This window comes from Heteronotia binoei, chromosome 16, assembly GCF_032191835.1.
Source record: "Heteronotia binoei isolate CCM8104 ecotype False Entrance Well chromosome 16, APGP_CSIRO_Hbin_v1, whole genome shotgun sequence".
Lineage (NCBI taxonomy): Eukaryota > Metazoa > Chordata > Lepidosauria > Squamata > Gekkonidae > Heteronotia > Heteronotia binoei.
Window position 1 is genome coordinate 49,718,757 of NC_083238.1, and position 16,097 is coordinate 49,734,853.

General features: G+C 44.1%; 1 protein-coding gene across 1 annotated transcript in view; it reads right to left on the reverse strand.

The window, feature by feature from the left end:
- Positions 1–16,097, reverse strand: part of SPATS2L (spermatogenesis associated serine rich 2 like) — a 134,991-nt gene that overhangs the window by 31,692 nt on the left and 87,202 nt on the right. The window contains exons 4-7 of the mRNA XM_060257299.1: positions 15,533–15,582; positions 10,764–11,004; positions 2,838–3,032; positions 1,210–1,345 (exon numbers count right to left, since the gene is read on the reverse strand). Coding sequence (XP_060113282.1) covers positions 1,210–1,345; positions 2,838–3,032; positions 10,764–11,004; positions 15,533–15,582 — 622 coding nt within the window. The remainder of the gene's footprint in view (positions 1–1,209; positions 1,346–2,837; positions 3,033–10,763; positions 11,005–15,532; positions 15,583–16,097) is intronic.

A 16,097-nucleotide genomic window follows, 5' to 3' on the forward strand; every position in this document is an offset into this window, starting at 1 on the left:
CCTATCCTCCAAGAGCTTCCAGGGCTCTTAGTACAGGGCCTAATGTAAGCTCCAGGAGGACTGACTACATCAGGAGGGCATGGCCTAAAATGCAAAGGGGTTCCTGCTACAAAAAAAGCCCTGCCTGGACCTAAGATGCTCTTGGGAGTTCTATAGATGGGCACTCCAATCCCGTTCAGGAAACATGTTGATAGGCAGATACACAGGGAAGAAAGCGTCAATGTTCCAACCAGGTCACCTCTACTCGGGGGAACTCTCCTTTCTTTTTGAATCCTTAGAAGTTCATTGTTTCACAAATGAGCAGCAGAAAACACTTATTGGGGGAACTCTCCAGAAAGATGTGTAAATGGGCCAAAGGCAAACAAACAAACGAAATAAACCACGAATGGCTGATTGAGAACTGGATTTCATTAGCCATGGGATGAATGTTCAGAGGTCCTTCACATAATTAAGAGTCCTTTCACTTAGTCTTCTTCATTGGAAAGCTAGCTTATACTGAGCTGTTAGCATGACAGTCTATTTGCAGTGTTTATTTCAGGGGATTCAAACATGTGGCCTGGGGGCTGAATTAGGCCCCCAAGCAACTGGGTGTCATCTGATTCTTTCTCCCTCTCTGCTTCCTTCTGCATCACAGCTTGCTTTGCCAGGCTTGCTCAATCACACAGGAGCTACAGAGCAAAGCCTCTATTTTCTCCATTGGCTGAAGCTCCTCCCTTGGGGAGGAAGGGATAGCTTGCTTTGCCAGGCTCTATCAATTGCGCATCAGAACTACTAAGCCAAGCCTCTCTTCCTTCTATTAGCTGAAGCTCCTCCCCTCCTGGTTCCCTTGGGAAGGAAGGAAAGAGCCAGAGCTTCCTTTGCCTAGTTCCCTCAATCCCATTGTAAAAATACAAAGAAAGCAGCTTTAATATAGAGTGCTAATGTTTTATTTATTTATTTTTAAATCTTTAATTGTGTTTGTCTGTGTCCATTGTAAAGTTTATATCTCTGCTACCTAATCTTAAACACACATGGCTCAGCCCAATGATTTATGTCAGATCTGGCCCTCACAACAAATGAGTTTGACATCCCTGGTTTATTGTATGTACCACTTCTTCTTTTTTACTGCAACATCCTCTAACTCAGTCTTTGAAGAAGTGTGTGTGTACACTAAAGTACCCTTTGCATTCTACAATGCCCCCTCCAGCTTTCCTATCCTCACTTACGTACCAGCTATGTAATTCGGCAAAGGCGGCTTTGATCTTCTTTACTGAACTATCTACTTCCTCTTTAATCATCATCCGGTATCTTGTTAGCGAAACAGTACAACGTTGAAGATCTTTCACTGATTTTTCAATATTCGGACCTAGAAAACCAAACATCAAACAACATCATTTGCTATTAAATAGAAGACATAAGTAAAGAAAATAGAAGCAGCTAAAAATAAGTCTTGTAAGCCTAAAAGGGGGGGGGGGGAGTCCAATCTGCATGTTTTCCAAGCTCTTCTTCAAGGGCAAATAAAATAAATATTTTGACCCTTACCAAGCAAATATTAATTTTTATTTATTTATTTTATTCGATTTTTAGCCCTCCCTATCCATAGGATAGGCTCAGGGCAGGTTACATCATAAAAAATCAACAATAAAAAGCAATAAAAGACCAATTTAAAATATATAAAATCTAAAACTACAGAGGGACAATAGAGGCTAAAATGGCAGATTCTGCCTCACAGACATGGCCTACCGTCCAGGTCCAGCAGATCTTATAGCACTGGGGTGGAATGAAGGGGGGAGGCTGGTAACAAGCAAAGTCCGCTGCCTCAACTGAAAGCCCAAGGTTCTTTGATTTCTCATAATCAGCGGAGGAACTGAGGATAAAATTACTTTGATGACCAGACAATGGACTTTTCAGCATTCTCCGCTTCCTTGCTTGTGTGTTTTTGTTTCTTCGCTGTTGTTTTGCTCCCTCTAGTGGCTGATTCAATAATACATCACTCTACGTCCGGCATGTCTCCCTGCAGATTTAAACTGCAGATTTTTACTGTTGGACATAAAGGGATGTAATATCAAACTGACCATTAGAGGGAGCAAAGCACATGCAGAACAGAACCCCTCCACCCCAGTAGCAACAGGAACACACCAGTGAGAAAGGGGAGAATGTGAAAAAGCCCACTGTTTTCTTGGACAGGAACTCAGCCCTAAACATTCCTGCTTGGAGTTCATAGCTGCTAATTCCCCGGCTATGTTGGAGTAATACTGTGAACTGCAACACTGCACTGGTGCTACAGTCCATGCCAGTGTCCCTGGTGCTGCAGTGTGGTGTAAAAAACCATCAAGTCCCCACTCCTCCACTTGCACCTGCTGGAATGGCCTTGGGTCAGCCACAGGTCTGCATATTAGGTCATACTGGGTCAGCCATAGCTCTGGCAGAGATTGTCCTTGCTGTGAGAGCCCTCTCAGCCCCACCCACCTCACAGGATGTCTGTTGTGGGGGAGGAAGATAAAGGAGATTGTGAGCCGCTCTGAGACTCTGAGATTCAGAGTGGAGCGTGGGATATAAATCCAATATCATCATCTTCATCATCTCTTGCCTTGTAAAAACCCCATGAACGGGTCATTACTGCAATCTGAGGGCAGCCCCCTCTCCCTCCAGCCTCACGAGACACTTTAGTATTAGAGTGATATGTCAGTCTTCACAATTTGCTTTTATGATGTGACCAAAAATAGCATTTTAAACAGGCGCATCTCTTAAAAGTCTGCTGGAATTGCATGGCTGTGTGACATTTGCAGCAATACTGTTTCTGAAACACCCTGGACTGTACATGGGATTGCATTAGCCAAAAGACCGATCTCATTTACCTCTTTTCTTCAAGGAATCTTCTGGTTTTATTTCAAGATGGGATGTAGATAAAGGTGGCTTTACGGCAGATGTTTTTGACTTCGGTCTGCCTACGTTGCACTGCGGTTGAGAGTCCTGTGTCTCTGGGAGCTCCGTACTATTTACAAATTTTCGATCGGCCTCTAGAAGCATTTTCTTGAGTTCTGTCTTTTGTCCTGGGAGGGGGGTGGGGGAGAACAACCACATCAAAAAACTGTCAGGCTGTGACAGGGTACAAAGATCCATATTAGAGTCACTGTTATTAGTTTAGGACATTAAAACGAATGGCTGTTTCTCAGAAAATGAAATACAAAAAAGCCAAAGGGGGAAAGAACTGCAAAATGTCCATGATTAACCACCAGTTTATTTTACAACAACCCAGGGCTTTTTTTGTAGTGGGAATTCCTTTGCATATTAGACTATCCCCACCCCCCCACCCCGATGTAGCCAATCCTCCTCTAGTTTACAATAGGTCCTGTACGAAGAGCCCTGTAAGGTCTTGGCGGATTGGCTACATCAGGGGTGTGTGGCCTAATATGCAAAGGAGTGCCTGTTACAAAAAAAGCCCTGCAACAACTTAAAAGAAAGATGACAACTGACACTTCCATAGTGAGTGGATTAGGCATATATCTCATCTAGGAAATTAGCATGGCATTTGTCTTTCACCAGTCAGGAAGGCCCCGCAAATGGGCAAAACTGGAGGGATTTTATTTTTCGTGCTTTATAAGCCATGACTTCTTATTGTTGATTGCAACATTTCAGGCCCACACAGTGGATTGAGAAGAGGCTGTGTACAGCATGAGCTAGCTCACAGATTTTTAGCCTCCAGCTCACACATTTTTGTCTCAGCTCAGGAAGGATGGCCCCAGAGCACAATCATTGATGCAGTGGCTCACAACTTTAATGCCAGTAGCTCACAAAGCAGAATTTTTGCTCACAAGACTCTGCAGCTTCGAGGGAACATTGAACATGTCTACATCAATGTGTACATAGCGTTATCAACAGCTGTGTCTGTAAAAACAGCATCCCTGCATCTAATTTCCCCCCCAGTTCTCATGGCTTCTGGTGAAACTCATCTTATTCAAGAAACTCTGTGATTCTATGTCCAGCCATGTCGCTAACAGCCGCAATGCTGAGGAGCGGAAAAGGAAAAAGGGCAGGACAATGGGAGTCTTGCGAGCTAAAGGCTAATCTGGATTCTTTTAATTTTATTTATTTACTTCATTTATATACCCTCCTTTCGCAAGTGGCTTACGTGGTTCTCCTTTCCTCCGTTCAATCATCGTTACAGCCCTGCGCAGTAGGCTAGGACCCAGAGGGGGGTGAATGGCCTGGCCCACCCAGCTCTCCACGGCAAGAGGGGATTTGAGACCTTATAGGATCCCAGAATCGGAAGGGGGCCATAGACGCCATCTAGTCCAACCCCCTGCTTAATGCAGGATCAGCCTAGAGTATCCCTGACAAGTGTTTGTCCAGCCGCTGCTTAAAGACTGCCAGGCAGGGGGAGGTCACCACCTCCCTCAGTAGCTGATCCCACTGCTGGACTACTTCTTAATATCCAGCTGGTACCTTCCCATCCCCAATTTAAACCTATTATTGTGAGTCCTCTCCTCTGCTGGCAACTGGAACAGCTCCCTGGCCTCCTCTTAGTCACAGCCCTTCAGATACTTCAAGAGAACAATGTCGCCCCCCCCCCCACCTTCTCTTCTCCAGACCAAACATTCCGAAGCCCCTCAGCCATTCCTCATCCAGGCCCCTTTTTATCATCCTTGTTGCTCTCCTCTGAACCCTTCCCGGATCCTAGCGTAACATTCTACCCCACTATATCACGCCGAACCTCAAAAATAAAACTGGTGCTCACTGTGGAGTGGGGAAGATTGTAATGAGGAAGAAGAAGAAAAAGAAGAAGGCCATAGATTTATACCCTGCCCTTCTCTCTGAATCAGAGTCTCAGAGCAGCTTACAATCTCCTTTACCTTTCTCCCCCACAACAAACACCCTTTGAGGCAGCTGAAGCGGCCCTTTCAAGGACAGCTCTGTGAAAGCTATGGCTAACCCGAGGCCATTCCAGCAGCTGCAAGTGGAGGAGTGGGGAATCAAACCCGGTTCTCCCAGATAAGAGTCCGCACACTTCATCACTACACCAAACTGAAGGAGTGTCCTGTTCATTAAGAGCAGGGGTGGCCGAACTGTGGCTCGGGAGCCACATGTGGCTCTTTCACACATACTGTGTGGCTCTCAAAGCCCCCAATGCCCCATTGGCTGGCTTGGGGAAGGCATTTCTCTCTTTAAGTCACTTCTCCGAGCCAAGCCAATTGGTGGCTTGGAGAATACATTTAAACTTGCTTTCTTTCCACCTCTCCCTCTCTCCTTCCTTCCTCCAATATTCATGTCTTGCAGCTCTCAAACATCTGAAATTTATTCTATGTGGCACTTAAGTGAAGCAAGTTTGGCCACCCCTGATTTATACCCTACTTTTCTCCCCAGTGCGGAACCCAACTGACTTACTCCATTCTCCCCATATCCTCACAACAGCCCTGCGATGTAGATTACGCAGAAAATGTATGACTGTCCCAAGGTCTCCCAGCAGAGTCCTGCGTCTCCCAAATCCTAGTCCAACACTCGACACCCGGCTGCCTGCTTCTTTCCCCCAAACTCCCCAGCAAACTCAAAACAAAACTTTGCAGTCTGGCTGAGACGTCACAGAAAACTGCCGGCAAGCCCCACGTAAAACCCAAAGGCCCTGGAGACGCTGCTAGTGTTACAAGCATCTCAATGAGAAATCAATTGTGGTGTTCGCAAGTGCTAGAAAAAGTGCATCTGGGGGTCTGTTTCGCAAATGGCTTAAATACTTTCTGAGATGTTGATCTCCAGTGTATTAAAGTCTGAGTGTCTATCAGACCGGCTGATAATGGGACATGCTCAAAGACTCTCTTTCCAAGTCCCAGAATTCCAGATGCTGCGCGCCGCTGGCTTTATCTGTTTCAACACCTTGCTATTTTCAAACTCCCAGAAGAAGGGGGGAAAAAACCATAAAGCAGACTCCTTTTTTTCAGGTAATCTAGCTGGAAAGGTTAGCTAAAAGTTGAGAATAGTGCAGATTGCCTTTTATGAGAAGCTAAAAACTTCTTAGCTTCAGAAATTGCTTGGGAATATTTTTGGGGAAATTCAGGTAATGCCCTATATGCTTTGGTTTGACACCATCTGTGTTCAACAAGTATATGTCACTAACAGGCAAAATATAATGTAGTTCAAGGGCCAAACCAGGAGTGGCCAAACTTGCGTAATGTATGAGTGACACAGAATATACGTCAGATGTTTGAGAGCTACAAGTCATGAAAGGAGGGAAGGAGGGAGGAAAGCAAATAGAATGGATAAACAGATGGAGCAGAGGTCCATTAGTGGCTATTAACCACAGCGTATTGTTGGAACTCTCTGTCTGGGGCAGTGATGCTCTGTATTCTTGGTGCTTGGGGGGGGCACAGTGGGAGGGCTTCTGGTGTCCTGGCCCCACTGGTGGACCTCCTGATGGCGCCTGGGTTTTTTGGCCACTGGGACACAGAGTGTTGGACTGGATGGGCCATTGGCCTGATCCAACATGGCTTCTCTTATGTTCTTGTGTTCACAGTTTGGTCATTCCTGGGCCAGCCCGTGAGACTGGCTCTTGACAGTGGTTTTTAAAGCTAAAATGCTCCCTCTCTCCAGGTGGGGCTGGTGTGGACTGGGGCCATGGCCTGGGCTAAGGAGGAGGTTTACATTCTGTGCGATTTTTCTTACTTTGTGCAGTTCTGCCAACTGAAACTGCCCGTTCACTCAGGCTATTAGTCCTAGGACGGTCAAAAGACCATCAAAGTAACTCCAAAGCAGGCAGTTTCTATCGTGGAACCTCTTTGCTTGTCATGCTGCCCACCCAATCCAACCCGGTGCTTGTGATTTAGAAGATTAATTAATTTAGGCAATTCTGTACTACTTTTCTCCCCTAAGGAGCTTACAATTTTAAAAAGGCAACCAAAGAAAGGACGGGGCTTTTTTTGTAGCAGGAACTCCTTTGCATATTAGGCCACACCCCTTGATGTAGCCAATCCCCCAAGAGCTTACAATAGGCCCTGTACTAAGAGCCCTGTCAGCTCCAGGAGGACTGGCTATATCAGGAGTGGCCTAATATGCAAAAGAGCTCCTGCTATCAAAAAAGTCCTGAGAACAGACAACATATCCTGGTCCACCACACTGTGACCTGATGATGATGGTATTGGATTTATACTCCGCCCTTCACTGTATCTCAGAGCGCCTTACAATCTCCTTTACCTTCCTCCCCCTACAAAACAGACACCCTGTGAGATAGGTGGGGCTGAGGGAGCTCTCATAGAAACTGCCCTTTCAAGGACACCTCTGCAAGAGCTATGGCTGACCCAAGGCCATTCCAGCAGCTTCAAGTGGAGGAGTGGGGAATCAAACCCGGTTCTCCCAGAGAAGAGTCCATGCTTTGCAGACTCTCCCGACACTAGTTCGACTGCAAGCTAAAATCGTAATAGGTAGACGATGCAAGTTTTCCAAGCACTTGGCACTGAAAGAGATTGCTTCCCCCTTCCCTCTTTTTAACAGGCCCAGAATCATAATTGTATAAATCCCTCTTATTTGTAGAGGACTTGGTAACCATTCATCGTTATAATTTTAAAGAGAGAGAGATGGTCTGATATCAACAGCTTTCCCACTGAAAACTGAACTACTGAACCTAATAAGCTGATGAGACAAAATGAAATGATCAACTACCCTATCTTGCCTGCCCCTTTTTGAATTAATTTTGTCACTTTTCATGATTTGATCTCTCTGTGGACTGTCTAAAATGTAACTTCTGTACACAAAACTTTAGCTCCATGCATAAGTTTTGGAAGGAGCTGAGACAATGGCGTGTTTACATACTTTTTTTGGAAAAGCAGCAAACCCATAACAGATCTTGGATCTTTGTTTGTCACTTGAGACGGCTGGACTGCTGGCAAGCTGTGCCCACTGGGGTGTGCGGTTCCCCCCCCCCCTCTTTTTCTTTTAGGGCAGGGATTTCTTTACGATACCAGAGTTATGCATCGCTGTTGTGTTCCACTCGGATAATATAAGTCAGCCAGAAGTTGGCAGTGCCTGCAAAGCCCTATTGAAGCATCAAGGGAATTTGCTTCAGGGCTGGTATTTATTTAATGTAAACTTTTAAAGATGATTTTGGGTAGAAGGTTTTCAGACATTTAAAAAAAAGGCTTCCAAGAAAATCCGTTCATGCATTTTTACTTGCATGCATGCTTAAGATTTAGGGACAAGAACGTCAGAGTTCTTGTAAACCAGTCTGGTGTAGTGGTTAAGAATGGCGGACTCTAATCTGAGAGCTGGGGTTAATTCCCCACTCCTCCATAGGCAGCCAGCTGGGTGACCTTGGGCCAGTCACAGTACTCTTAGAGCTCTCTCAGCCCCACTTGTCTCACAGGGTGTCTGTTGTGGGGAGATGAAGAGAAGGCGATTGTAAGCCACTCTGGGACTCCAAATGAAGGGTGGGGGTATTTATTTATTTAATCAGATTTGTATCCCGCCCTTTCCTTACGGGCTCTGGGCGGCTAACAACATTTTAAAAGAACAATTCATCTTAAAAACAAGACAACAGAATAAAACAACATAATAGTTTACAAAACTATAAACTGGTCACCCAAGATTTGTATACCATGGCTGCTATTATTGCTTTGGTGCTCGCATATATTGCTGACATTATTGCTACTTTTATGTCGGCGCTCAGATGTTATTGTCATAGTGCTGGTCGGGCTCTCAGGGCTATGATGTAAATATTACAATGTATCAATCTAACTCCTCCTCCTCCTCTTTGTCAAGCCTGACTATTTCAATGTAAGATGGTTGATCCAATGTCAAACCCATGCTCTGGTTTCTCCCCATTATTTACATATATATACACACACACACATTTGTATCTTCCTTTTACATCCCATATTATACAGATCCACCAATGAGGGGAGAGAACATCCACAAATCTGTGCTCTTACCATCACTCTTTGGAGCACCCTTCACTCTGCTTCCGTGCAGCTCCCAAACTACACGCAGAGGCAATAAGATAAAATGCTCTCAATGGAACTAAGAATGTTTGTTACTGGGAATGGCCTGCTGTGTCTGAAGCGTATACTCCCTAAAATTCACAGGCCTGTTATCAGTTCACGGGCTAGTAATAGAATGCTTTTGTAGAGTAAAGGAAAGTTACTGCTGTACCCTTTGAACCTTTGAATAAAGCGCTTTTTTGTAACTGTTGATGATACTCTATATAGCACCATGTAACCTCTGGCATCTCAGTCTTTCCAAGGACCATGCTCCTTGGGCACCTTAGAGTTCCTAAATAAACTAGTTTATTTAAAACAAAACAAAGGACTTCATTATTGGGGAAATTGGGGCTTGACACTCTTCCTTGATAGCCATGTGCAGCCATGCTGAGTCTGTGAACTTAGGGGGAAAAAACAAATAACTCTCTCTTTTTACAAAATAGTTTCTCTATATAGTATAAATAATTTTCAGCAGTTCATTTTCAAGTTGCAATACAATAATACAGTGAGAAAACCATCCCATGCACACAACGTTGGTACTGTCCAAGAATCGTGATATTTTCAGAATAAAGTCTGACGATAAAAGAACCAGTCCAATTTCATTTAGGATCTGAACTATCCTTCTTTTTGAGACTGTCCTCATTCATAGGTTCAGTAGTCTTGGGAGTGCCACAATTCCTTTCTATGATTCCCAGCATTCCCGGCTTCCTCCAATTTTCATTTCTTTGTGGAATGCCACTGCCAATTTCCCTATCTGTCAGCATCTAGTTGTGTTCCTAGAAGGACAGTTCATATCCGAAACGAAATTGGACCGGTTCTTTTATCACTGGACTTTATTCAGAAAATATCATGATTCTTGGACAATACCAATGTTGTGTGCACAGGATGGTTTTCTCACTGTATTATCATATTGCAGTTTAGGCGAAGTGGACGGGGTAGGAGAGGCCAGGAACGGACCTTTATGTATTCTTCATTTACAGCCAGCTCCCCTCACTGAGACTCAAGTCAGATCTCAAAACATGAAAAACACTTCAATCCAACAGCAAAGATGTCTTAGAAACAAAACCCTGCAGGTTATAGAACCGGCAAAAGCAAAGAACTGTCTTTAAGGAGACAAAGCTGTTAATATAGGCAAAAAAAAAAAAATCTGATCTACATTTGGTTACCTCAAAAGTGGATCTTGTTGTTAAAAGATCCAGGTAGGCAGCTGCGTTGGTCTGAAGCAGTCGAACAAATGTTGAGTCCAGTGGCACTTTTATGACCAACAAAAGTGAATTTATTCAATGTATGAGCTTTTGTGTGCAGACACACGAATAAATGTGCAGGCACAACTTGAATGAATCTGTTTGTCTCAAAGGTTGCAACGGACTCAAAATTTGTTCTCAATGTTAAAAAAAATGGCTGACATCCCCTTATTCATAACAGGAATAAATACAACATCTTAGCGATTCAGAAGGTTCCTCAGCAGGAAGAAGAGATTTGTTCCTGGTTCCTAGGCAGGAAGAAGAGATGAGGGCAGGGGCGGAATTCTAGCAGGAGCTCCTTTGCATATTAGGCCACACACCCCTGATGTAGCCAATCCTCCAAGAGCTTACAAAAAAAGAGCCTTGTGAGCTCTTGGAAGATTGGCTACATCATGGAGTGTGTGGCCTAATATGCAAAGGAGCTCCTGCTAGAATTCCACCCCTGGACGATATGAGAACTTTTTCTTGGTGGTGGTGGTGGTGGTGGCGGCAGCAGGGGTAAAGTTGCATGGCAGGTTAAGGTGGCGTCCTATTGACTACTCTGATCACAAAACACCTGTGCTTTCTGAAGTGCCCTGACCTGGGATTTCTGGTTTTGCTTCTCCCATAGCCTTGTATTCCAAGCTCTTCTCCTCTTGAGGAACCACTTTCGATTTTTCACTGCCAGCTCTGCTAGGAAACGTCTCCTTCTCGCAGCCGTTCAGATGGCAGGTCTGCTGTTCTTGGGATTCCAGAGTCGCCTTCTCTGCCTCCTCGTCTTTATCTTTCATATCTCTGTTGTAGTGGTGCTGCTTAGATTTACTTCTTTTCCTTTTGCTGTTCTGCAGGGAAGAAAGATTTCCAGGACAGGGGCATCATTAGGTCTTTGGTCATCTTACAACAGGAATAACAAGGTCCATGCTTTCATTCTCAAATCACAGTATAAATTATATTCCATGCATTAATGTGTCTTAACTGCGATGCACTGCATTATGGGCACCATCAGGGCTTTTTTGGTAGCAGGAACTCCTTTGCATATTAGGCCACATCCCTCTGAGGTAGCCAATCCTCCTGGAGCTTACAGGCCCTGTCCTAAGAGCCCTGTAAGCTCTTGGAGGATTGGTTACATCAGGGAGGAGTGGCCTATAGGCAAAGGAGTTCCTGCTACAAAAAAAAGCCGTGGGCTCCATTTAAGGGGAAAAAAGAATAATATATAAGATGCATTCAGCCCTGAAGATCTGTAATTTTACTGGAAGAAGCAATTGATTGCAGCGAAGAAAGGTTTCAAGGACAGAGGCATCATTAGGTATTGGCAGAAGAAGAAAAAGAATTGAAGATTTATACACCGCCCTTCTCCCTGAATCAGAGACTCAGAGCGGCTTACAATCTCCTATGTCTTCTCCCCCCACAACAGACACAACAGCAGCTGCCCTTTCAAGGACAACCTCTGCTAGAGCTGTGGCTGACCCAAGGCCATTCCAGCAGCTGCAAGTGGAGGAGTGGGGAATCAAACCCGGTTCTCCCAGATAAGAGTCCACACACTTAACCACTACACCAAACTGGAAGGGGCCATATTGTAGAAAAAGAGGTGCCAGAGCTCATTAGCACAACTCATTTGCATAACTCATTTGCATATGTCACACACACCCCTGACATCACCAGAAAGTGCACTAAATTATATCAGCTCAGCATCTACCTTAAGATGTTTCTTGAATTATAACTGTCATAAGAAAACCTGACTCCCATCATACTTTTTAAATTACTTTCTGCTACGTGGCCACAGTGGCATGATGAAGATTTCCATTTGTTTGGTTATTTTCCCTTTTTTTTTGGTGGGGGAAAATATTAGAAAGCTCGTCAGATCTTAGAGTTCAGCAAAATTCGCACAGGGGGTTTGAAGAATGGAGCCCAGAAGCAAGTATCTGGGGTGGGGGTGGGGGGTAAGAAAGAAAGAACACAATAAGATTTAGAGGTTCCAGAGCTCCACTCCTGTGAGCTCCTGCGCAAAATGAGGCCTGGGTATTGGTCATCTCACAACAGGGATAACAAGGCCTAAACTTTCATTTTCAAATCACACTATAAATTATATTCCATATAGTAATGTGTCTTAACTGTGATGTACTGTATTAAGTTCAAGTTTATTCATGGCAGAAGTCAGCAAAAACAATACATATAGATGTGCTGTATTATGAGCTCCACTGAAGGGAAAAAAGAGCAACATATAAGATGCATTCAGTCCTGAAGATCTGGCATTTTACTGGAAGAAGCAATTGATTTTTTTTTTAAAAGGTACAGAATTTTGGCAACTTTGCTACTTTGAACTCTAAACAACACATCCTCTCATATCAGAAGAGTTTGTAAAGGCATGCAAAACAGCCAGATCACCTTGCAGACAACACATTTCAAAGGGAGGAAAGTCCTACAGGGCGAGCAGAGAATCAATTTTCAGATGCAGCTGAACAACTTAGGAAGACGTATTTCCTCTGATGCATGTGGGTGTCTTTTTGCTTGAAGTGGAAATGCTGCCTGTACCCTTTCAAAGTACTCCCGGGAACACCCAATCAACATGCCCAGCAAATGGAATTTGGGACTTTTAATACGTATTCAGTTTGATACTGCATTCAGCTGGGTTTTGAACATATGAAGCTGCCTTATACTGAATCAGACCCTTGGTCCATCAAAGTCAGTATTGTCTTCTCAGACTGGCAGCGGCTCTCCAGGGTCTCAAGCTGAGGTTTTTCACACCTATTTGCCTGGACCCTTTTTTGGAGATGCCGGGGATTGAACCTGGGACCTTCTGCTTCCCAAGCAGATGCTCTACTACTGAGCCACCGTCCCTCCCCTATTTTTTATTTTTCTCCGTTGGACACTGGCCATTTGGCACAGGCAGAGGCGAACTGGAGGGCAGTAATTTGGTGCTTTTCATAGTGGAAAACCATAAGCTACGCTGGCGCTAATTGCTTGTCGATTCTATTTCTTCCTTCTGTTTCACTGAAGGTATTTTTGGAGGCAATAAAATGTATCAGGACAGATTATGGTTTGGATCCACCCAAGTGTCCTTTTTCTTTGCAACAGGCGCAAGCAGGGGAAAGCAGTTTTCACTGATTCTTCCTGTCTTGCACACCACCACCACCCCACACACACTTTGACCAACAAATTCCTGGGATCTACCAACCCACGGACAACAGTTTTAGAGGGAACAGAACCACAGCAGAAGGGCAGAGATGCTGCATCAGATCCAACTGCTATGTTCTTTCTGAAGAACAACATTATTTCTGGGTAGTGATTAGGAAAAAGGAAAGGTCCCCTGTGCAAGCACCAGTCATTTCCGACTCTGGGGTGACGTTGCTTTCACAACGTTTTCACGGCAGACTTTTTTACGGGGTGGTTTGCCATTGCCTTCCCCAGTCATCTACGCTTTCCCCCCAGCAAGCTGGGTCCTCATTTTACCAGCCTCAGAAGGATGGAAGGCTGAGACAACCTTGGCCGGCTACCTGAATCCAGCTTTTGCCGGAATCGAACTCAGGTTGTGAGCAGAGAGTTCAGACCACAGTACTGCAACACTGCTGCTTTACCACTCTGCGCCATTCGATAAATATGTACTAAGTCCCACCACAACACCTCCTGACTATAACTGGCCGAAGGACGTCCAACTTGCCTTGACCAGGGCCTTTTTGGCCTTAGCCCTGGCCTGGTGGAATCAGCTCCCTGTAGAAATCTGGGCTCTCACTGAATGACTACCTTTTCACAGGGCCTGCAAAATGGAGCTATTCTGCCAGGCCTTCGGTTGAGGCAACCGCCATCCGACTCCATCGACTGGCCTCTGTACTAAGGCACCATCTCTGCTGCATTATCGTTGTTTATTGACTATAGTCACTATAGACTTTAGCATGTTGCAAATGTATTAACTTTGGTTTATGCATATTGCTTTATATACTGCTATTTTATTTGTTTTAACTGTATAATTTAAATTGTTATTTTAAAATGATGTGATCCCCCTCTGAGCCCATTCTTGGGAAAGGGGGGAACACAAATCAACTAAATAAATAAATAAAAATAAATTCTACAAATACAGTATTCAGAATTAAGACACTAGTTAGAATCAAGTTCCTATTTATGCCTATATAAGAAGAACCTCTAACCAAGGGTGAAATTCTAGTAGGAGCTCCTTTGCATATTAGGCCACACACCCCCTGATGTATCCAGTCTTCAAAAAGCTTCCAAGAGCTTGGAGGATTGGCTACATCAGGGGGTGTGGCCTAATATGCAAAGGAACTCCCGCTAGAATTCCACCCCTGCCTCTAACTAATATGAAACTCCTTCTGGGTGTGCTGGGGCTGCAACTATACAGAAAGTGGAAGCCTATCGCAAAAAGCATGGGGCGGGGGGACAATACAGTAAACAACAGCATTTACTGAAACATTGTCCACAACTCTCCCAACCTACGATTTATTACAAAAAGAAAAGTTTTGTGTGTTGTGCACACACACACCACCACCACCTTTGTGAGATCATGCTTTTGACTCCCAAGAAAATGTGCCAAATCCAAACATGTTATTGATGTGTAAAGGCAGGGATATGGAGATTTGTTTAGCTATCATGGCTTATCACTGCTGGAAGATCCATCCATGGTGAACATATCTTGTCCATTTAGAATGCCATCTAAACTAGGAGCTATTAGGTAACTATATTAAGAGCCCTGTGGCGCAGAGTGGTAGGCTGCAGTATAGCAGTCCAAGCTCTGCTCATGACCTGAGTTCGATCCCGGTGGAAGCTGGGTTCAGGTAGCCAGTTCAAGGTTGACTCAGCCTTCCATCCTTCCAAGGTTGGTCAAATGAATACCCAGCTTGCTGGGGGTCAAGTGTAGATGACTGGGGAAGGCAATGGCAAAACCACCCCACAAAAAGGTCTGCCATGAAAACGTGATGTGACATCACCCCAGAGTTGGAAATTACTGCTGCTTGCACAGGGGTCTACATTTACCTTTAGTTAACTATATTAGTTAACTACAATAGTTAACGATTTGTGAAGAATTCCTTCCTTTTGTCACTCAGGGCTCAGCTGCCAGTAAAAAAGCTCACACATATTAAAACTGCTTACAGTATTCTGAAAAACAGTTTTATTATCTCCATATGAATACGCGAATTCTTCTGAAAATTGTGTTCAGTGCAGCTAAGTTCAGCCTGCAAACACAAAGGCGGCAGCAAGCAAAAGCAGGATTACAAATGGAAAAGCAGCAACTGGAACAAACTAAACATCACTACAGAAAACAGGCAGAAAACAACCTGGCAACAGAACCCATCCTTGTGCTTAGCAAACTACATGGATAAGATAGTTTTAATCGCTTAACTCTCCCTTGGAACCCCTTACCTTCTTTTTCCCTGTCATATTCCATTCTTTTAGAACTTGAAGGGCACTGCCTGGAATAGAAAAAAAGATTGAAAAAAAAAACCACTTCAGGAAGTGCTCATATATGATAAACAGCAACACTGGCTATAAAATAATCTTCCTCCTTCCAACTGGGTGACCATTTCTTGAATGCAGTAATGGTTGTTATTTTCCAGTGATTTGAAGGGAGAAATTGGTTTTCTCTTTATTCCTTTTGTTTGGTAATATCTGAGTTTTAATTCTTACTGTGGATTACCTTTACCATTACCGGTATTACTGGTACACGGCCTGTAAGACAGAGCTGTCCCACCAGGCATTCGACTGAGGCGGTGGACATTTTGTTTTTCTGTGGCCTCCCTGCTGACAGGAACCCTGGTAAAATAATTATGTTGACCGTTTATCTTATACCAGCTGGGGGATGTACGGAAGGAGTGGAAGCAATTGACACGACTAACTGCAGAATTGGAGTTTGTTTTCAGGCTATTACTTTTAGATTGTATATTATTTTATCATATGTATCTGATTTTAACCTTGTATTGTTGAGTGT